Source organism: Triturus cristatus, chromosome 2_1, assembly GCF_964204655.1.
Source record: "Triturus cristatus chromosome 2_1, aTriCri1.1, whole genome shotgun sequence".
Taxonomy (NCBI): Eukaryota; Metazoa; Chordata; class Amphibia; order Caudata; family Salamandridae; genus Triturus; species Triturus cristatus.
In genome coordinates this window covers 547,258,137-547,282,286 of record NC_140581.1, presented here as the reverse complement: position 1 = coordinate 547,282,286, position 24,150 = coordinate 547,258,137, and the positions used below count along the sequence as shown (strand labels likewise).

Here is a 24,150-nt window from a genome sequence, read left to right as displayed (position 1 = left end):
AGTGTGGACACGCCCCCTTTTACCCTCCCACCTCCCTTATAGTCATGTGCATCTTCCGGTCGCGCAGCGGACGCGCGCAGCGGGCGCGCCGCTGGCGCGCCGAAGGCGCGCCAAAGGCAAGCCCGTCTGCGCCCGTCCGCGCCCCGCCCGTGCCCAGTGCCACCCCCCCTGCACAAAAAATTATCTATTCAAGAGATGACTTATTAAAAATTAAACCAGACCCTACTTCCTGCACCAGATCCCTTGACCTGACCACTTGGTCTGGGGCCTGGACCTGCAGGTGCTGTAGTTACAGCCTTGGCATCAAAGCAAGTGATCAGCCACCCTTACAAGCTAGGAATCTAAGATGTGGACTGATCAATGTCAGGTCTATGGGAAAGCACGCCCCACATATATTTGATCTCATAATGGAGAATAAACTTGACTGTCTCTTTATGACGGAAACCTGGCTGACACCAAATAGTAACCCTGACATAACAAACTCCTTACCCCCAGGATATCTAATCTCTAGAGAGGATAGACCCTGTCAGAGGGGTGGAGGCATTGCTATTGTCTATCGCGACACCCTCAATTGCCAAACTTTCCTTATACCTGACCTCAAAGGGGCGGAAAATGTTGGCTTTGCTCTAAAATTACATGACTCTTTCACCTTTACAGGGGTCCTGATCTATCGACCACCTGGTTCACATACTGATTTCATTGATAGTATCGGTGAAGCTCTAGGCCACTTAGTCCTCAAATCAGCTAATTTCACCATCCTGGGAGACGTAAATATACATCTAGACGCCCACTTGGATAAGGCTACAATCTGCCTCACCGATACTATGAATGTACTCGGTCTAAAAACTCTTACCACCTCCGCCACTCACAAAGCGGGACATATACTCGACTGCATCTGCTCCAATATTGAAACGATTAAGGTAGATACCCCGCAAATACTAACTTGGACAGACCATAGATATATCCCGTTTGAATTCCCCGTAACATCGCATCCTCGGACTAAGAAATCCAACAACCACCCAGGGTCTGACATGAAAGGACCCCGCTGGAAAGAGCTGATAGGACAACCAGATCTCCTGATAAAAGCTGACACATTTAGACCGACTCTGTCGGGAGCCCCCGACAAAGACAGCCAGGCCTTTAAGGAATGGATCAACTCACTCATAAAGGACCAGGAGTCTACTCTTCCTTGTTTGAGGACCAGGAGAAAACAGAGACCTATCGCCCCGTGGTTCTCTCTCACTCTAAAAGAGGAACAACGGAAAGTTAGGGCTCTTGAACGAAAGTGGCGACTCAACTACACAGAGTACGACCAAGATATGTACAAAATCGCCCGTCGTCTATACCACAGGTCGATTAAAACGGCCAAAAGGGAATACTACAAGGAAGCCATCGATAATAGCAAGAACAAACAAAAAGAAATCTTTAATATTGTTAACACTTTCCTCAACCCCATAACTATGCAGAAAGTTATCCCCCCCTCACAGAGTCTCTGCAACACTATTGCAGACTACTTTGAGGGAAAAATCTTATCCTTGACCAAAGATTTCCCACAACCCCACAGTAATGAGGAGAACAAGGTCATTAATTCCGGACTAAAACTCAACACCTTTGCCTCCTTTCAACCGGTAAGCAAAGAAGAAACGCAGACAGAAATCCTTAAACTTACATCCGGATCTCCCTTTGATCCCTGCCCTCCGCTAGTGCTTCATTCACTAATAATGGTTGTTAACCCATTTATCAATAGCATCATAAACTCCTCACTCACCCTAGGTCTGGTCCCTGATGAATGGAAAATCGCAGCAGTCAAACCCCTGCAAAAAAAAGCACTACCGGACCCCGCTACCCTTACAAATCTCCGTCCGATCTCCCTACTCCCAGCCTTCTGTAAACTTACAGAGAAAGCTGTTAACAAACAACTTACTGCCTTTATGGAAAATAATAACATCTGGCATCCCAACCAGGCAGGCTTTAGAGCCCAACACTCCACAGAATCAGCCCTGATCTTTTCCTCCGAAACCCTCCGTGGAGCATTAGATCAGGGAAAGAAAGCAGTCCTGGTTCTATTAGACCTTTCCGCGGCGTTTGATACGGTGTCCCATGCCATTTTATTAGACCGACTAGCCGCGGCAGGAATTGTTGGAACCGCATTAGACTGGATAAAGAGCTTTCTTGTGAATAGAAGACAAGTTGTGGTCTTAGGACAGTACAGATCAGAGGAAAAGTTAGTAGGATCTGGAGTTCCTCAAGGATCCTGCTTAAGTCCCACACTTTTTAACATATACATGGCCCCGCTAATCACTCTTATCTCATCCTTTGGTATTGACACCATTGCATATGCAGATGATACCCAGCTCATCCTAATACTGGAAAATGATTCCCAAGAAGCCGAAAGAAGGCTCCAAAGCTGTCTTACCGCCACTTTCAGATGGATGAACTTGAATCATCTCAAGTGCAACACTGGGAAAACAGAAATCCTTCCCTTTGGTAAGGATAATTTCTTCAATCCCTCAGTATGGTGGCCGGACGATGCCATTGCTCCCCCTAGCACTGCCTCCTCAGTCCGTAACCTAGGGATCAAATTTGACCCCACCCTGAGTTTCAAACAGCAAGCCACAGCCGTAGCAGGGACCTGCTTCGGAATCATCAAAGGACTCAGGAAATTCTTCGACCTAATTCCCCTTCCTGCAAGGAAAACGGTCGCAGTAGCCCTTATCACCTCCCGCATCGACTATTGTAATAGCCTATATGCAGGGACTAACAAAGAAGTCCGCCATAAATTACAAATTGTACAGCATGCGGCTGCCAGATTAGTACTAGGATGGAAAAAGAGGACCTCAGCTACGGCAGCAATGAACCTTTTACACTGGCTGCCCATTAACAAAAGGGTGCTCTTTAAAATTCTACTGATCACCTTTAGGGCTTTCAATGGAAAGGGACCCAACTATATTCTAAAAATGTTTAAACATTATAACCCCATGCGATGCCTTAGGTCTCAAACGGCCAATCTTCTTACCATTCCTAAGTTCAGACTCAAGACTAAAGGAGGAAAATCTCTGGCAGTACTTGGGTCCAAGGCCTGGAACCTTCTTCCCTCCTCCCTCCGTCAAATCCCCACAGAAGCGACTTTCAGAAAGGCCCTCAAGACTTGGATTTTTGCTCTCCCTGAATGGCAGTGCAAAAATCTAGTCTAATTACCTTCCGCTTGTTTCATCATCAGGATCTGATTCTTCTCTATAGCGCAAAGATGCTCCCTGGAGTGCAACCTGCGCTTTATAAAAACCCCATTACATTACATTACATTACTTCGACGAAGAGGACTTTGAATCGCCAGTGCAGTGCTCGGACCTTCCTCTCGACCGAGATCGGCGAGGCGACCTTCGCAGTGCCGAATGCCAGGCCGTGAAAAGCTTTAGAATCCACTCCCTCAAAGCCTTCAGCGCCACTGTCCGGCTGTCTGGACACAACTTGGAGTCGTGGTCGCATTCCAGACACCACAGACAAACCAAATGGGGGTCCGTAACTGATATGGCGCAGTGACAGGTGCCGCACGGCTTGAACCCAGAGGTGGTCTTACTTGTCATCCTAACACACCAACAGAGTCGACAAAAGTCGAAAAAAGTCTGTAAAAAATAACAGGGGGTAGCTCTGTTCAACGGATCAGCACTGGCTTGCGCGGAAAAGAACTGACGTCAATGGGCCGGAGAGGCGGTTATATTGACGATGCGGATGTCACGACGAACACGACACCGATGACGTCACGCAGAGCCGACCGACGCCACCTACCGGCGTGTAGGGGTACTGGTATGAAAAATCTTCCGGATCCAGCCTGATGCCTGGAAATTCAAATGTAAGGAATCTGCGGCTAGACATCTCTATCAGATTGTCCAGGCAGTACTGTTCGGTAAATGTGGGCAGCGAGGCTCATGCTTCGGCCTGGCATATGTCCAGGACCAAAACTTCTCATGCTAACACAGTGGTCGCAGCCTTTGCTATGGTGGAATGAGTATGCACGTTGCTTCTTGGGTAATGAGTACATGGATGCAAAGCATGATCCATCCATAGGTAATGCCCTGCCCACCTCTGATTGTTAACTTCACTGGGCCTCTCCTATCAGCCCTAGCCTAGAGCTCCTCCGGTATCATGGGGACAGTAACTGCACAGGCAAATCCGAAAGGGAATGGGAGTTAAGGCCCGAAAGGGATGTAGTGTTAACAGACTGCAATGCCAAGGTGTTCAGCATCTTCGATCTTTTATGTGGTAGAGCGGTAGGGAATGTTCCAGGATTTACACTGTAAATGGAGGCTTGGAACACCATGTTTTCCGGAGTGGGGTGGGGTGTTGGGTTAGGAAAAAGAATTCCCCTGGGGAGGGGCGAAAGCGGCAGGCAATTGTCCTGTCCACAGGAGTGCCAGTGCAGGGCTTGAACCATGGAAAGAGAAATGGGCCTGTTGTTTTAGGGCCAGTCATGGAAAGTGTAATAGGCCTTTTCCTTAACTCCGCATTGGCGGCCATCTTGTAGTGGGCTCTTCCTCACATCTCACCCACATGGGCCTGCTTAGTATCCTCTTCTCCGAACAGTGGGTGATGGTTTTATGGTTTTATTGCCTTTATGAAGCGGCTTGCCTGAACTGCTTATCTCTGAAGGTGTAAAGTACATTATTGCCTCCTTGGAGTAGGCTCTTCCCAATATATCCCACATTTGGTCTGCTTTAGTTTGCCCTTTTCCCAGGTTACTTGCGTATTTAGCCTTCCTGGGTGAGGAGACATGGCGGGGGTAGGTCTGAAGCCGAACCCTCCGAAGCTCCTTTCACCAAACCTAGAGATGGCAGGCCAGAACGCTTTCCGAATCATATATCCTCGGAACCTCTCAAAAAATGCTGCAAGAAATGTCAAACATAGACTACTTAAAACACATCCGGAAACCATTATTTTAGACCCTGTCTTCTCCATCAAAAAGGGTATCTCAAAAAATTATCTCATCTTCTACACCAAACGACACTCTCAATGGCGGAAGGCCATTTACTCTCTTCTCAATATCTCCTTTTCCCGCAAAACTCCACATGGTCTCAGAGTGACCGTTGCGCCTTTAGAGCTGAAGCCACTATCTCACTTTACAAGAACAGAACCATCCTTTTCCAAGCCTCTGACCGCAATCTATCGCTGCGGGCCCAATAAATACCGCATCAATCATATAGTTTCTGGTGATAACATCTTAAAAAGCACAAGCACTTTTCCGTATTTGGGCTTGATTTTTTCAGAAACGGGCTCGTGGTTGGCTCACGCAGCACACGGCAGAAACAAACTTGCCAAGGCAGTTAATTCAATTATCAGCTTACAACAGCCGAAGAGGGCAGAGGTTATGTTGCCCCTAATACAAATTTATAAATCTCAATGCCTACCAACCGCTACTTATGGTGCCGAAGTGTGGGGGTACGCTAATAGCAGTGGCATCCAAACTGAAGAAAACAGATTTTGTAGGAAGGCTCTGGGGGCCCAAATATCTTCACCCACTTATATCTGTCACAAAGAGCTAAACCTGCAGTATGTTGAGGACTTCATTAAATCTCGGCCAGCTCTTTTTTGGTTGAAGATTTGGCAAAACCCGGCAGCAACCCTAACACAGGAAATAATCAGTGACTGCCTTAAATGCGATAGGGGTAGGTCAATACCATGGTTGAATGCTGTAAAAGAAAGCTTATCTAGTGTGGATTTGGAACACATCTTTTACCATCACCACAATGCAGAGAACACGAATATTAAAACAGTGAGAGAGCTACTATATGACTCATTCCGAAGGGATCGAGAACGCTCAGAGTTTCCTAAACCATCAATAATTAGATATATTTCCATTCTGTCCTGTCCGGGATATAACATAACCTCCCCACAGGAATATCTGAAAAGGAATATCGGTAGATGGAACAGGAGCATTCTCTTTCGCCTTAGGGATGGGAGCATAAAATACTCACTTTGCTTTCCACTTGGTTTTAATAAAAATCTTGAACATTTGTCCTGCCCCTGTGGTAATGGTTTAAAACAAACAACCATACATTTTTTGCTTTTTTGTAATTTTTACACTCGATACACAAAACAGTATTTTATCCCCTACTTCAGGTCACAAGCTATTACTGACTATAAACTGGCATATATCGAAATACTACAGCTAGGAAGTGATGAGATGATTTTCAGAGCAAGTTCATTTTTGCAGGTGGCGATACGTTCGCGGAATACGATGGTTATTATATAAGACTGCATCTATTAGCTGTCTTTGTTCATCTATGGCCATCATTAGATTACCATTTGCCCGGTATATCTATTGATATCGTCAGTCTGTACATCTCCTCATGACCCCGATTATATGTCTGGATAAGTCTGATCTATTCGATTTTGGGTGGACAACTCGCACTAATATACTTAGAACATGTTTTTGACTGTTTTTGACTGTTGCTTGCCAAATGATATAACTGTTGATGTTTCATTGAATATACCTGCACTTTATTTGCTCTTCCTGTATTTCTCTGCCTATACCTGCACTTAGAACTTTGGATTTGCTCTTGTTTTTATTACTGTTTTTAAACTGTATACTTTTAATTTCTTGGTGTTGATGAACTGTACTTTTATGGATATTTTTTATCCGAATAAAGACCATTTGACTTGACTTTGACTATCGCTGTTTGACAACTTTTTCCCCACCATCATGAAGACAGTCGATAACTTCAGTGTCGCTCCCCATAGAGGGGCTAGTCCCGCAAGGGTTCCCCGGACTGTGCAAATTATATCCCGCACCTCTGCATCACCAGTGGCCAACCTGACATCTGTCCCAGAGGTCGCCCCTCTAGCTACATCTACTCAGAATAACAATTTCACCGCACTGCACGTTGTGAACCTTAGGGTTCCCCATACGATGCAAATTCTATCTCCCACCTCTTAATCACCAGTGGCCAACTCGACATTTGTTCCTCAGAATAACAATTATTCCGCACTGCATGTAGTAAATGTGAGGGTTCCCCATACTGCCCTATCTGTATCTCCTGCCTCTTCACCTTCACCTCCAAGCCTGCAGTACCATTTCCAAGAATCCCTTGCCCTGCGGCCTACTCACTCGCCACCGGCCCCTCCTGTCCCTTCCCCACTAGCTATCCTCAGCCGCAGGGTCCCCGGGACCTTGCCTTACATCTCCATTCACACATCTCATTGGAAGGCCGTCTGAATGAGATTGCACTCTGCCTTCAACAATTAAGGCTGATATTCGTAGCCTAGCTCACATCACTGAGTATCTCTCAGCTAATTCCGGATTAAGCCGCTCCCATTTGATCAATCTACATCTACACTCGCTCCTTGACTGCGGTTGCACCTGGCGCTTCCCCCCCATCCTGGGCGAACCACATCCCACTCCTCCCACACAATCCTTAGTTGGGCCTCTACTCCGCACCCTATTAACCCCTCTCGCCCCCCTAGATGTAGATCCTCCTTGTCTGAGAGTGATATTCAATCTCTCCTACTGTCTTCTGATCTGCCACTTCCTTCCACCCCATCTAACTCGCATCTAATTGAATCAATCCCCTCTGATCCCTTCAGGGAACCTAAGCTTAAAACAAGAACTTTAAATTTGAACAACCTCAAGACAGTCACCGCCATGCTACCCCCATCAAAGGACATCCCCGTTAATCTCAAATGTGCACTCCCAAACTGCAGATCGGCTGTTAAACACGCTGCGGATATTGCCGATCTCATCCTTGTCCAAGATCTGGACCTTTTAATGCGGACAGAAACTTGGCTAAATGACTCAGCCGCTCCTAGCCTGGACCTTTTAATGCCTCCCAATTTTGATATCATTAGGTTGGATAGAACTAGTTGTCAGGGGGGAGGCATTGCATGCCTATATCGTAGTAATCTAACAGTGAAAGTCATTCATGCCGACCTCCTGCCGTCTTGTGAATATCTATGCATTGAAGTGATGGGGGCAACAAGCACATATGCAAACTACATACGTTATATCACCCCCCTCGCGTCAACCTTCCCTTCACAGAACAGATCATGGATATTATTTCATCTAACGCAGACTTCCAGGGCACTCGGATCTTCCTGGGAGACTTCAACCTCCATTGGAATGATATGAACGATAAGATGGTCAACAGCCTCAAATCCTTCCTACTTGACCTTAACCTTACCCAACTATGCAACAGCCCTACGCATAACAAAGGAGCCACGCTAGATCTGGTCATTGATAAGCCCAATTCTCTCCTCCTGGAGGCGATCCTTCCATGTGACTGGACGGACCACTACTGCATCACCTTCCTTGTCCTTGAATCGTTAAGAGCAAGCAGATCTCAACCTAAGAACCCAAAACAGTTGAAAAGATGCTTACGGAACATTAACTCGCAAGACCTGATGGCGCTCTGTGATAGCGTCTTGCCACCCCCTTTGAACATGTCTGATGTTCATGACCTGACGGCCCACTATAACCATGCAATGCTTAAGGTTCTTGACTCAGTAGCACCACTTCAGCTTAAACGAGGGTCCTCTAAATGCTCCAAACCATGGTTCAACAATACTCTTAAAGCCGAAAAAAGAAATTTAAGACTTGCAGAAAGGAAATGGCGATCGCATCCCTCCCTTGAACATCTTTGTCACCTTAGATCCTTGCGAAGCACATACAATAAACGCATCAGATGCTCGAAGGCCACTTTCTTCAGAACTCAATTGGATCAAGCAAAAAAACGCCCAAAAAAACTGTTCGAACTCATCAAGTCCCAAGCTAATAATCATCCTAACCTTTCCTCGCCGGGACAAGGGGCACTCCCGAACTGCGAAGAATTCACTGTTTTCTTCACTGATAAGTCTACCAAGATTGAGATGGAACTAAGCTTGGCCCGTGATCTCCTCCCGAGTGGTCCTCTGAACACCTGATGCCCTTCAGTGTCGACTAGCACTGACCCTACACAGCCCTTCCTCCCCAAAAACAAGGCATCTGGGAGTCTGTTCCAAACCTTGGATGAACGCACTATACGCAAAATGCTGTTGACGTTGAAATCTTCCAATCACTAAAACGACCCTTTGTCATCAAACCTGTTCCCGGAAGTGAGATCCTCCTTACTAACACTCTGGACGACGATCATCAATGCTTCTCTTATGCAAGGTGCTATTCCGGATTGCCTTAAACCAGGTTAAGTTACCCCGAAAATAAAGAAACCAAAGGCTGATCCCACGGACCCCCTTAACTTTCGCCTAATCACTAACATCCCTACCTTAGCAAAACTCCTGGAGAAATGTGTGCTCGCCCAATTATGTCATCACATCGACCACTTCCAGCTCCGGGATCAATGCCAATCTGGTTTCCGCCCAGGTCTTAGTACAGAGTCGGCGCTAACACACATCGTGAATGATCAGCTTAGAATGCTGGATCACAATGAAGCGTGCCTATTGATCCTTCTTGACCTCTCATCAGCATTCGATACTGTCAAACACGATCACTTAATTGACCTACTGGAACATAGGATAGGGCTGTCTGGGTCGGTTCTAAACTGGTTCTCTTCGTTCCTTCACAACAGAACCCAAAGCTTCAAGGTGAACCACTCCTTGTCTCATCCTGCACAGGTCATCTTGGGGGTTTCCCAAGGTTCAGCACTGTCCCCCACCCTTTTTAACCTGTTCATGGAGCCTCTGACCGAAATTCTAAAATCATCCAGCATTCATTATCATATGTATGCGAATGATACCCAACTATACCTGAAGATCACCTCTCCCGAAGACATTCAGTCCATCAACTCAGTCCTGCTGGAAACACAAAGCTGGTTGACAAGTAATCACCTTAAGTTAAATGCTCTTAAAACAGAATTCTTATTGATCTCACCCCACAACCAATCTTCTGTCATGGAGCAATGGCTGAACCAGCTGACTGCTCTTAACTGTACATTTAAATCAAAAAGAAGGAGATAGTTCCTCTATAAGGCAGATGTCCGATCAGACAGTAACTACCTATTGTTTGCGTCACTGGGGAAATTCTATTTCAGATCGTAATGCCCTCACACACCTGTTACGGTGTCATGCTTCCTCATAGGGCGCTCCTCGTCGGACCGGCGCTGCAATGTCCAACGGGCCTGGAGGCATCTTTAGCTGAGTCCTTTTGATCTGAGAACGCCGTATGTGATTGGTGTGTGTGCGGGCTCAAAAAGGAATTTAGTGTTGGTGTGTATCCGGTGATTTAAAATAAGTACCGGTCCTAAGGACCCTTTTATTCCAGAAGTAGGACTGGGGCTAAGTAAAAACAGTGTGGCTACCAATTGGTCATAAGGTACCGGGGTAGCTGTTAAGCATGGGTGGTCGACATGTTTCGTGCCAAAAGGGATCCTAAGTCGAGCGGCACTTCTTCAGGACCAAAACAATCTCTAGGGGTGATACCAAAATACGGTCCTAGAGTCGCACACCCTAAGAAATTAGGGGAGTGCAGTATGTAAAGGGATGGTTCCAGATGATGGAACCCGCAGGCTCTCTCACCTAAGTAAAGGGGGAAGAGAAAAGAGAAGAGAAAAAGAAAAAGAAAAAGAGCGACATCAAACCATACCGTCAAGCGAGTAGATCAACAGACAGATTTAAGACCTCATACCCAGATCGGTAGTGGAGGTGCAGTAACCAGGGTTCATATCTCAAATATATGCAAGGTAAAAGGAGAAAGAGAGCGCAATGGTTAAAAGGTGTAGTCTAAAAGGACTAGAGATATTGACCATACCAGGCCCTCCAGAGAGGGGTAGAGACTTGCCTCACTCGGTGGGTAGTCTCACTTCATAGACGAGGGGGGGCAGCGGTTGCGGGGGGGAGCCCGACCACACTCAACTGTAGACCACACCTTGTGGACTCAGCATCTTCTCTGGGTATCATTCTGGACAACAACATGAACATGCAGAAGCACATAAGTTCCCTCGCCAAAGGAGCGAACTTTCAACTCAGCCTACTCAGGAAACTTAAACCCTTTCTCCCTGCTCATGACCTGAAGGTGGCAGTACAAGCATTAGTGATCTCAAAGCTGGACTATGGTAGCGCAACTCTTTGCTGCCTGCATAGAATTAGGACGGCTCCGCTTAGGGCCTCCCTCAATTCCGCTGCTAGACTTTTAACTGGGACAAAAAAATACCACCACATAGCGTACCTTGCTCGGAAACTGGAACTCTCCTGCGGTTCTAGAGCCTCCAGAAGTGTCAGCACCCTTTTGCTAAAACCACAAAAATTCAAGAAAAAAAAGACCTACAACCGAAACTTCTCAGGAATGGCGCCGAGGACTTGGAACTCTCTTCCACACAAAGTCAGGGTGAAGCCCTCCACTGGCTTCTTCAAAAAAGAAGTTAAAGGAAACCTGATGAAGAAATTTCTTCTTTAACATGGCTCCTTTATTTGTTTTTGGTCCATACCCGCTGACTATGGCTAACCACTTTTTTCACGAGTCTTCTTGGACATTTCTAGATTTGGACCTTGTTGAGCTGATGATTTTGTTGTGTTTGTTTTTCCCTTACGATAAGGTTTGTCAATTAGACTCTGATTTTGTTGCCTTGCTGATTTTGTACGTTTGATTATAACCATTGTGATGCATAATCTGTACAGCGCTCTGATACCCTCGGTGGTCATGTTCGCGCTATATAAAACTTTCAAAATAAATAAATAAATGCCCCAAGCAGGACATCCGTAAGGGCTTCATTAAATAGGAGAGGATGTTCTGAAGGTGTGACTCCTGGTTGAAGCACCTCCATCAAATAGTTAGTTTTGACACCCACAGAGGCAACTGAGGATCAAGGACCTCAGCCGCCGTCCTCACCAATATACCAAATGTGGCACACTCCTCCATGCCACGGTAGGAGGAGAGATCAAGCCAGTATCTGGAGAGGTGCCCAGTCCACTGGCATGTTTCAATTCCTCACACCAGTCCATGTTGGGGTCTACGAGCTGGTATTCTTCAGGGACCAGTGCCCCCTCCTAATCTTTCCCAAGTCCTAGTCCATAAGAATAGAGCTCAGGCTCTGGCCTGAAGGGAATGGCTCCAGTTCGTGCAGGAGTCTGCATCCGATCACGCCCCTCCGGTTCCAAGTTGGAGTCAAGGATAAGGATGGAAAAGGGGCGCCTAGAGCGTCGACAAGGGGACTGGAATCATGGAAGGGTGCTAGTCCAGATCCATCTGTGGATCCAATGTGCCGACTGGTGCCCGGGGGTGTATCCACCAGCAGTGAACCCCTCCTGAATCCATGGGACATGAAGGCACGCCAGCAGGAATGGGCCTCCCTAATATGTGGTGCATGGTCTCAAAGAACTCTCGGAGTTGTGTGGAGGTTGCTGCAACTCTGAGAAACTCTGGAAACCACAAGACTGCCCAGGCACAGTCTCAACCGCAGAACCATGGCTCAAGTGATGTCGGATGACTTCCACGGATGGGGAGAAGTCGAAGACCTCTTCAACTTCTTACTCTTTTTCTTTGACTTAGCTGAATGCCCAGATGATTTTGATGACTCTGTGACTGATCCCGGGACCTTACACTAAATCTGGATTGAGACTGTCACAGCATCACATTGAGTGGCAAGAAGCTTGAGGGATCACTCCCTCAAGACCTTGGGGTGCATGGCGCAGCAATTGATGCAGGTCTTGGTGTTGTGGTCACACTCAAGGCACCAGAGGCAGAAGAGGTGCAGTGACAGGTGCCGCAGAGCTTCAAGCCAGTCTTCCTTATGGACATCCCTGCAAAACCAGGAGATAAATCTCACAAAATGTTGACAAAAAGTAGAGAGAAAAAAAGACAGTCAAAAAATGACAGCGGTAGCTCTCTCAAGATCTGCAGTGACTGGTGCGGAAAGAAAAGAACTGATGTCAGCGTGCTAGGGTGGAGCCTTTTTAGGCACTGTGCACATCGCTTTAGGCGCCGAGAATGTCATGTGGAGCCAAACACCACCACCTACTGGCCTGCAGAGGCAATGCTCATGAAAAATATCCAGATCCAGTCCAACGCTAGGGAAAATTCTATGGTAAGGAATCTGTAGCTAGAAGATACAAGATTCAAGGGGGAGAATGGAGAAGATATTCTAATTTTTCAAAGTACTGGCAAGCCTGCATGTGATCCCTTGCATTAGGGATAGGGTGTCACTGTCACTTGTCTCACCGTAACAAGCTTGCCCTTAATGGTCTTAAAGATCTTTGTTACCCTCCTGAGAATACGATGAACATCTATCATGTCAGGTGGAAAATGTATTTAAAAAAATAAAAATTTAAAATGGTAGGCTGCAAGAATGTTCAGTGTTGGTTGTTTAATGTGAGAGAAAGCACAAGAACCATGTAACTGGAAGTCTACTTGCAGTTTAGACTTTTGAAGCAACATTTCTCTCTGCTTCCAAGAATGGAAGATCTCTTTTCAAATTCAAATATTTTCAAATGTTTCCAAAATTTCAGTTCCAATATTTAGATACTTAACAGTTAATGATAAACCTGACCCCTTCCTTTTGACAGGCAGTGTATCAATCACCACATACGGTGGATACGGAGGCCCAGGATAGATTATGGGACAGTTTAGGCACATAGTCTATATTAGGATGCATTACTTATCTACATATATTCCCCTAATCAACGTTCCTAAAAAATGCTTATTACCTCACTATTGAATTGCCATCCATAATTTTTGCATCTATTGGCACGGGAAGGAGATCTCTAATGAGGCTTGGGAAATATCTGAAATAAGTGTAGTACAATAATTACCTGTTATGTTGACTTCAGATGGGCTCCATGATAGAATGGGTTTCTCTAGTAATCAACACATGGCTCTCCAAAAAATATCCTCAACTAGTGCAGAAAGAGCATTCAGGATAATGAAAAACAGTTAAGCATATACTTGTGTCATAAAAGGCTTATACGGCTTAGGGGTTGTGTGGTGGGTGAACCATTAAAGGAAATCTAAGGGTGCTCAAAGCTTAATTATTATACTTAAGTCATCTGGAAGCAGCTACATTTACAAACTTATTTTTTTAATAGCTGCATTGGTGTCGTCCAAGAATGTTTTTATAAGCCTAGAGGCGCCCCTTAAATTATGAAAAACAGCACTTTCCAAACCAGCAAGTCCTGAATAATCATGAATCTAATAAGTTTCCCTTCCAAACTCCTACAAAAGCCAACTAATTAAAAAAACATGAATTTGGAAAATCTCTAAGGTACCAATACTTACACAGATCAGGATCTTTGTTTCTTTTGGTTTTGTTGCTAAGACTTATTTCAAATCTGTTGAAATCAGCTGAGAGGTCACTAGAGAAAGACAGAAAAGCATACTGCCATAAATCTTTTTTCTCAAATAATGCAGAGTACTTATTTCAACTGTTTTGATTTTCTAGCAACACAATCATTATAAACATTTAGAATGGAGATCAGTTGCTAATACTCTTCTCCCTTACAGTTATTCAAATGTCCTTTTACGCCATTAGGTCATAGCAATTTTACAGAGTAGTAAAGGTTTATGGATGGAGATAAGAAGGGAACCTCCTTCTATTTATATAGTTGTGGTTACGCGTAAACCTTGCGGTATTGTTTCAGGGCACTGTTGAGCAGTGCCCTGAAACAATAGTATGGAAAAATGCAATAGTATAAAAATATATGTTTAATTCTTTACGGAAACAACGAAGGGTTTGACTGGACAATCACGGAACACTATTTGGAAAGAGGAGTAAAATAAAAACTGAACAGGTAATTATATTCAGCAACACTGGAAACAAACAAGGAACTGCCCGCGATGATGCAGATTCAAATTTAACAAACATAGAAGGATCAATCATAATACAGACTGTCATAAATAAATAGGATGAGGAAGATTAACAAGAGAGTGCGGACAAACCCAGGTGACAGAATTCCACTATAGGTCCTCAAACATGTCTATTATATTGTCTGCTTTTATATCTCTTGGTAAACAGTACTGAGAAATTGAAAATTCTTAAGCTGAATAAAAAGATAATATTTTTGACTGCATAAAATTGTTCACAGAATTAAAAGTATGCGGAAAAAACATTCTCAATCATCTCATAGTGCCAAAAATAGAATGTCCTCCCTGCATTTGGAGAATAGTTGCATTACATTTATACAGCAGGTAATAACAGTGTATAAACCTGACCAGTAAAGTGCCAACCATAAAATAAAAAAACTGTCACTTTCATCTGCATTAAAAAAGGTACATCTGACAACCGTCAAAACTCATAGCACTCTTACTTTAGAAAGCCGGTGTCAGAGAAAACTTCTGGACTGCTATCCTTTGGCTGATGAGACAACTATAGGACGTAGGATAAAACATGTACCTACTACTATGTAGTTTGGATTTTATAAAAAGAAACCAGCATAACTCTGTGAATTGTATAATTAAATTGACTGACTTTCTGAAGTCTGAATTGAGGAACCTCAGACAATACTTATGAAGTCCAAATGATCTGACACAAAGTTGGCAGGAAAAGCAAATCTTAAATGACCTTTTGCAGTGTAATCAACCTGTAGCGCCTAAACCTAATAAAATATGGTTAAAACGGCCACTTCCAGAACCTCGGAGAAACTAAGCCGCTGGAAACAGTTGTACATGGTTCCATGATGTCCTCCCAAAACAGGTAGCCCACCAAGTTTAACGAGGTGACTCACTGAAGACCAAGCTGTTCAATGAGGCAGTAATCGGTAGCAGCAGAGTTGCCTCCCTCTCCACTGCCAACAACCGCTTGATGTAGTAGGACTTTACAACTCTGCTGTACATGACTTTGCAGCTAGAACAGAGCCGCTGCTGGGGCAACCAATAAAATGGTTGGGGCAGCTTAGGGTAGGAGGAATGGAGCAAACAAATTCTCTGGGATCTCACCCATGTTTGAAGAGACTATTGTAGGAAGGTGCCCCTTTTTGACATGGTCACCCCCACTTTTAGCCCACTGGTATTGATGTTCTTGGCTGGATGTGCACTGGGTCCCTGCTAAAGAAGGCCCAGTGCTAGTGCTCTTTTCCTAAAAACTACAACATGTGTTCAACTGTAAGCCAATTGGCAAGGTCTTCAGCATCCTTTCAAGTCCTTAATAAATGGTACCTATAGTAACCAGAGCATGGGTACTAAAGAGGACCTCTATGGGCTGGAGCATTATGACACCTAAAGGGACTCCCTCCCACAAAATCTGCATGCAGAGTGCCACTGCAGGAGGTGTGAGAGGGCGCAAGACTTTCTGAAGAAAAAAAAACATTGCACACTTCCTGTGTGCAATGCCCACATACACAGCATGTCTTATCCAGGTGTGGCTCTTCCACGTGGGCGGAGGAGCTTCGCCCCACTGCTTTCTCGCTGTGCGAGAAGCAAAAACATGAAATAGTATGCAAGAAAGCAGAAGAAGGGTTTGGTTGGTTTCGGGGAGGAGTGACTTGCCCAATGTTGTGGGCGCTGACTGGGCCCCAGGACCGAACACTCTCCCTTTTCGCCATGTAGGCAGCATGCTTCCTGCATGTAGAAAACTGCCTCTTCATAGACGCCTGTGCGGTCAGCGTCCCAGCCAATCACAACGTTGCCATTGCAGCATTGCGATTGGCTTAGGGGAGTGGAGGGAAGCTGCCTGTGGCTGCTTCCTGCGAGGACGACGCAACGCGGGACCTGACCGCCGAAGGTAAAATTTAATTTAATTTTAAATTACATCCCCCCCCCCCCGCACGAACCCCCCCGCGCTACCCCCCTCCCCTGCGCGACCAGCTTTCTCCACATATTCTATCAAAAGTATTCCATGCACCCTGACTCACCCACCTCCTTAACCTGTATTAATAGGCGGTTGCTAAGGGGGAATTTTCCCGATATAGCCACCATCATGGTCATACCTAAATCGGGTTGCCCCGGGGACCAATGTGCCTCCTAAATTCCTATATCACAGCTCAATGTGGAGGTCAAAATATTCGCTAAGCTGTTGGCCAACAGGTTGAGTCCGATCCTAAATAAACTGGCCTACCCTGACCAATGCAGTTTTATGCTGGGGCGCAGCACAATGGATTATATCTGGCCATGGACCAAGGGGTGGAGCTGTGTGAACAGTTGACTCTCCATGTTGACTTTGAGAAGGCCTTTGATATTGTGAACTGGTCTAGGGTCTATCACGTCCATTCCCTATCCGCAGGGGCACCAGACAGGGAGTTCCACTGTCTTCTCTCATCTTCAATCTTGCCATCGAGCCCCTCACATGGCTGATGTGATGTCCATATGGGTATGGGCAGACTGCTCAGAGGTCTGGATTACCTTGTAAGTGGACAATATCATACTCTATCTCTCTGATCCTCAAAGCACAGCCCCCCCGCTGCATGTAAATCTTAGGTCTATACGTACAGGCTTTGGGCCTCCGAGTCAACCTGAAGAAGTCATTGCTAGTGTCCCTCACAGGGTTGGAGGGTGACACTCCTTGGCGGATAACATCTATACCTGTCTGTACCACAAGCTGTAAATATTTGGGGATTACCTAGGGCATGGGTACTATACAGGGTCTCCCAGGGCTGCAGCATGTATTATGCCTTCCTAAGAGACCCACACACAAATTGCATGCAGATTGCCATTGCAAGCTCCATGAAATGGTGCAAACCATTCTGAAAACACAACATGGCACCCTCACGGTATGCCATGCCCTTGTGCACTGCATTACCTATACATAAGCCACCCTTACAGAGCATTAGAGCTCTAAGACGGGGTGTATTGTATTATATGTGAGGACAGATTTGCATTATCAGATATGGCCCTGTGGGGTCTGGTTCTATTAGTAAGACATTGAAAGTGATCAGGAAGCCATCTTAAGCATATGCACTGGGCAATTGTCATTACGAGTTACACAGCTACGTAATGGCTTCACTGAAAATAACGGTGGTTGGCCTCAAACATCTATCTATTAAGGGTTATCCCTTTAAAATGACGAATTCCCCTACCCACCAGAGGTGGCATCCTTCATCATTGGGAATATCCTAGTACCATGAAGCAGTACAGACTACAACCTCCTCACTGAGGGAGGAGCTCAGAGAGGTTTTATTGTAATGGAACAGTATGCTAAATACGACGGTGATTAGCTCAAGATAGTAAGGGCTTCAGTGAAAATAAAACTAGCTACAGGTTGCACAGTTTCCCTTTATTCATATGTCCCTGGGCCAGGATTAAAAACAGGGTGCAAGCAGGAAACAAATATACCCACAGTTGGAGTCAGTACGTAGTCGACATGTTTCAGCCTAGAGACACTCACACAGAAGAGTATCTGGTTTCTTCAGGTCCTTCTCATAAGTACTGCTGCCCAATGTGCTTAATCAAATCAACAAACCATCCAGTGATCCTGTTACGCTGTCATAAATGATGGATTCACTGGTAGCACTTGAAAAGTTTTCATATACATGAAAAATACCGGGTAATTAAAACAGCTAGATTAAACATTAACCCCTTCTGTGCCCATGACGAGCTGGACTCGTCATGGAGCACAGTCCGCTGTGCCCATGACGAGTCCAGCTCGTCATGGCACCCACCCACGGGGGAAGCGCTGGCGCTCCCCCCGTGAGTGGTCGATCTTTTTTTTTTTTACTGGGAAGGCAGGGGAAGACCTTCCCCTGCCTCCCCCTGCGTCATCAATGATGTCAGCGCGCGAGCTGCGCTGACGTCATTGGAGGTTTCCCGTTTGCTCTCCGTGGCGCAGGAAGCCATTTGCTTCCTGCGCGTCGGAGAGTAAAGGTGAGTTTTGGGGCTGGGGAGGGGGGATTTTTGCATCGGTGGGTTTGGGTTAGGGTGGGGGCACTATGGAAGGCCCAGGCTTCGTTCGTGTGTGCCTGTTGTTGCTTCCCTGTGAAATGGATTCAAATTTGAAAAAAGCTCGTCTTTCTAGTTGCTTCCCTGTGAAATGGATCCAAAAATGCCGAGAAATGCCCTTCTTTGTAATTTTTCAAATCCAAAGTGCAGCAGCATGAATTTTGCATCGGTGGGTTTGGGTTAGGGTGGGGGCACTTTGGTATGCCCAGGCATGCCACGAGGCTCGGCTTCCTTCGTGTGTGCCTGTTGTTGCTTCCCTGTGAAATGGATCCAAATTTGAAAAACGCTCGTCTTTCTAGTTGCTTCCCTGTGAAATGGATCCAAAAATGCCGAGAAATGCCCTTCTTTTTAATTTTTCAAATCCAAAGTGCAGCAGCATGTAGAGAAATAGAATTTCCTATATGAGAATAATAGCAAGACAGAGGGGTTGCAAAGTGGCCAGATTGTTTTTGTTTACATCCAAATACACCAGCATCACTTTACAGAGTTTGCCAGTGAAGTGCTACTTTCATTTTCTCGTCTTTCTTTGAAGAGCATGGTTGTTTCCAGGTTGGGAGAGTGTACCATTCCTGGAGGTACTGCAATACCTGGTTGATGGGTGGATTGGAAAACACAATGTGTACCATTGTTCTGTGTTTATGGATGTGGTCTTTTTATACCATACTGCTTACGTTTTGTAAGGATGTAAGCAATGGACAGTGAAACGGTTCCCTTCAGGGCCCTCTAGTCATGTCCATAACTTTTCAGGTGAAACCACTCGCTGATTTCTGAATAGTTAGTGAGAGATCGTTTAGGTAACCATGTTGTTTCTGCTTACATTTCACATGCTTTGCATTCCCTATGAGTGGTTGCTTTTTTTTTTTTTTCGACAGCATATTACTCTTATCAAGTGCATAATTTGAATTGAGCCACATCCAAATGTTTATAGCGGGCACAATAAGGTTACAGCTGAAGGCAGTGCGAGTTTCAGTGGGCAAGTATGGTGTTCAGTGGGGATGTGGCACTATGGCCAGAGCTGTGGAATTTGGAACTGGGGAACCGGGTTCCACATTCATGACCAGTCCACCACACCACTGTACTGAGGGAGCACATTCCCATGCTAGACCGGTGTCTAGTTTTCAGAAATGTATGGGTTTGGTAGGTTTCCCTAGATGGCCGCCGAGCACCAGGCCAAAAACCCAGGTGACCCCCTTGCAAAACCAGGTGGTTTTGAGATAGGCAATTTTGATTTCACCTCACTACGTTTTGCGCCGTTTCCTGTCGCGGGCACTAGGCCAACCCACACAAGTGAGGTACCGTTTATCTCGTAAGACTTTGGGGAACGCGGGGTGGGTGGAAATTTGTGGATCCACGCAGATTCCGGAACTTTCCACCACAGAAATGTGGGGAAAATGTGTTTTTTTTGACAATTTTGTAGGTTTGCAAGGGATTCTGGGTAACAGACCCTGGTGGGAGGCAGTCAAGTCACCCCATCCTGGATTCCCCTGGGTGTCTAGTTTTCAAAAATGTATAGGTTTGCTAGGTTTCCCAAGGTGCCCGCAGAGCTAGGGTTCAAAAACTACAGCTAGACATTTTGCTAAAAAAGGGTATTTTTCACTGCGAAATTGAGATGTGACCACGTTGCGTTTTGCGCAGTTTCCTTTCGCGGGCACTAGGCCGACCCACACAAGTGAGGAACCGTTTTTCTCGTAAGACTTTGGGGAACACGGGGTGGGTGGAAATTTGTGGATCCACGCAGATTCCGGAACTTTCCACCACAGAAATGTTGGGAAAATGTGTTTTTTTTGACAATTTTTTAGGTTTGCAAGGGATTCTGGGTAACAGACCCTGGTGGGAGGCAGTCAAGTTACCCCATCCTTGATTCCCCTGGGTGTCTAGTTTTCAAAAATGTATAGGGTTGCTAGGTTTCCCAAGGTGCCCACAGAGCTAGGGTTCAAAAACTACAGCTAGACATTTTGCCAAAAAAGGGTCATTTTTCACTGCGAAATTGAGGTGTGACCACGTTGCGTTTTGCGCCGTTTCCTGTCGCGGGCACTATGCCTACCCACACAAGTGAGGTACCATTTTTAATCGGGAGACTTAGGGTAATTCAGATTTGTAAAGGAACCGTTATTATCTATTGACTTTCGATGCATTTCTGCCTTCCAAATGAAAGACATTGTGTAAAAAATAAGTCATTCTAAAAAATGACTGATAATTCTCATGCTAGTATGAGTATTCCCAATTTCAGAAATGTGAAAATATCTACTGTTTCTAAACTCTATATTTAGTTCCCATTTCAGAAATACATAGGTGTCTTTCATACCGATTTTTCCATGTACACATTTTTACAGAATAATTACTATATACCCTGTACATAATAAAAAACCATTGCAAGTTGCTGCTCAGTTTTTGGCTCTGGACTCGTCGGGTTCTTGGTGAACCTACAAGTCCTATATATCCCCACAACCAGTAATGTCCAGCGGATGCAACGGTATATTGCTTTCAAAGAGCTGTCATAATTAGAAGAAGTTACAGGTGAAAACGTTGACACAAAAGGCTGTTTTTTTCAACTAATTTTCAATTTATCCTATATTTAACTGTTTGTTTCTATAAAAAAACCTTGATGGATCTACACAAATAACCCCTTGCTGAAAACAGAATTTTGTCTTCTTCTCGAAAATGTATAGCTTTCCAGGATCCATTATTGCTTTTGTACCCATTTCTGCCATTAACTGGAAGGAGGTCAAAAGCACAAAAAATAGCAAAAATAGGCTATGTCCCAGAAAAATGCCAAAACTGTGTAAAAAATGTTGGGTTTCTGACAAAAGTCTGGTATCCCCGAAAAGCTGGGAAAATGGTGATTTCAACCCCACAAACCCTTTTTTGATAACATTTGCAGGGAAAAACCCAGATGCTTTCATTTGCAGCCCGTTTTTCCAATTTTTCCGAAAAACCCCCAAAATTTTGCTGTATTTTGGCTCATTTCTGTGACCCCTCCAGGGGAATCCACAAACCCTGAGTACCTTTAGAATCCCCATGATGTTGGAAGAAAAGGAAGCAAATTTAGCGTGGATACCTAATGTGGTCAAAAAGTTACATGGGCCTAAGCGCGCACTACCCCAAATAGCCAAAAAAAGGCTTGGCACAGGAGGGGGAAAAGGCTTGGCAGCAAAAGGGGTTAAAACGGTGTAGTTTGCTTCAAGTTGTAAAACTAAACAGTTGTACACATCAGGCAGGAGTCTCACCGTGCCATATCTACCCACTATGCTCTGAATATTGTTACTCTTAGGGACAAGTGGTCAAAGAAAATAAAACACAGAAGAGGGCCAGCTCCTGGCACCATTAATTGCAAGAGGGTTTACCCACTGGTGTTGGTAAACACACCTCCACTCACCCTGGCATTTGGCTCAGGGGACTCACCGTCCTATAAAAAAATCTTAGGAAGGGAATCATTGTAACAACAATCATCACCCAGTGGGCTTCTAGGCATTCCACAAAAGTAAAGTAAAAGATAAAGCTTGTCTAGACACAAAAGACAGTCTGTAACAGGCAGAAATGATGTCGGCACTGACGAAAAGGGTATACGCACTCATGCAGCCAGTTGGCCTAATATGCAAGTGGGGCATGCTTAAATCATTGAAAAGAAATGCAGGAACTGCTGTTTCACACTAAAAGCATGTCAGTGCTTGTCAGAAGAGGAAGAGAGAGAGCTACATGTTGCCTAATAGAGATCCAATCAACGTACTTTCACTGTGTAAGGCGGGAACGGGCAATCGTGCATATTGCCCTCCTGCAATAGCCAAGCTGAGTGGGATGGGCCCTAACAGCCCTGCCAAGTATTACGCATCAGGCGTGAGACTAACGCATTTCAGTGTGGTGGTCCGCATCACTGCACTGAAATTCATTGTCACACAATCGCTATAAGCGTCTTGGTTGCCAAGCCATTAGCGCTGCTATACTAAGCTGGAGTGTCAGGTAGCGCTGCTCACAGCACTGTGCTTGGGGGATGGCTGAGCTAGAAGCTGCTCAGCTCTAGTGCTACAATGAATTATACAAATTAATGTATAAATAAAAACGTTTAAGACCCTCGCTCCCCCTCCTCGGCGCTGTATTACGTTCTAAATGACGTCATAAGCGCTGCACTACCTTATGTCCTGCTGCCCAGCCAGAGTTGAGTTTGGGAGGTATAAAATCAATCATGACTTCGTCAGAACGAACCCCACAGAACCGCTGCGCATGTGGAGCCCACTGTGCAGCAGTGGCGCCTGCTGCTGAGCCTCAGTGAGTCTAATGCCAGGGGTGGCGCACCATGCACGTTTGCCGAGGGAGTCACAGAAGGGACTGTTGCAGCGGCCAGGAGTCTGCGGAGACGAGCGGCAGCTGGCATGTAAAGTGCAGCAGCAAGTCTCACAAGCATTGGCATAGCCAATAGGTCTTGCCTTTGGGACCTTATAAGTGTTTAGCCATGCAACAGTTGTATAACTAAACACTTATAAGGTACCAAAAGCGAGACCTATTGGCTATGCCAATGCTGGTTTTAACTGCTGCAATCTATTGAAGCCTTTACGGAGAACATAAAAGCGGCCGTGCAAGTGATCGCGATCAAACATCAAAGAGGCCGCGAAAGTGAAAGTAATCGCGGTAAAGCGCGACGCCCGCGCACATGCACTGTAGCTCTAGGCTGGCCTGGTAGCACTTTTTGGAGCCCTCACAAAATGTCTCGCCAGACCAGCGCATGCGCTGGGTCAGGCGAGACCTAATAAGTAAGTGACAGTGCCACTGTGAGAGAGTGCAGCAGAGTGTTAATCCGGTCCACAAATTAGCTTTTTAGCGCGATCAGATGCCTGCGGGTGCTCGGTGTCTGGAATGGAGTCTCGTTTTTAGGTCTCGCCTGACCCAGCGCATGCGCTGGTCTGGCGAGACTTATTGAGAGGGCTCCAAAAAGTGCTACCAGGCCAGCCTAGAGCTACAGTGCATGTGCGCGTGGGTGCGTGCCGTGCTTTACCGCGATTACTTTCACGGCCGCTTTGATGTTTGATCGTGATCGCGATCACTTTCACTTTCGCGGCCGCTTTGCATAGCCAATAGGTCTCACTTTTGGGACCTTATAAGTATTTAGTTATGCAACTGTTGCATGGCTAAACACTTATAAGGTCCCAAAGGCGAGACCTATTGGCTATGCCAATGCTTGTTTTTACATGGGGTTCAAAGGGAAAATGAGACTCCAGTCCGGACACTGACCTGCAAGCAGCTGGCTGATCGCGCTGCTGCTAAAAAGCTAATTTGTTGTATGTAGGCCAGAAGACCCACCTGAGTGTCTTCGGCATATTGGACCGTAGTGTCAGTGAGGGGGCACTGGAAATCCAATTCGTTGCCGCGAGGGCGTGAAA

The 24,150-nt window shown here is 45.6% G+C and overlaps 1 protein-coding gene across 2 annotated transcripts in view; it reads right to left on the bottom strand.

Annotated features, from left to right (window-relative positions):
* RASA1 (RAS p21 protein activator 1) overlaps positions 1-24,150 on the bottom strand; it is a 1,052,852-nt gene that overhangs the window by 609,307 nt on the left and 419,395 nt on the right. For both annotated transcript variants that reach the window (XM_085632428.1, XM_085632429.1), the window contains exon 15: positions 14,189-14,265. In XM_085632428.1, the coding sequence (XP_085488554.1) occupies positions 14,189-14,265 (77 nt within the window). The remainder of the gene's footprint in view (positions 1-14,188; positions 14,266-24,150) is intronic.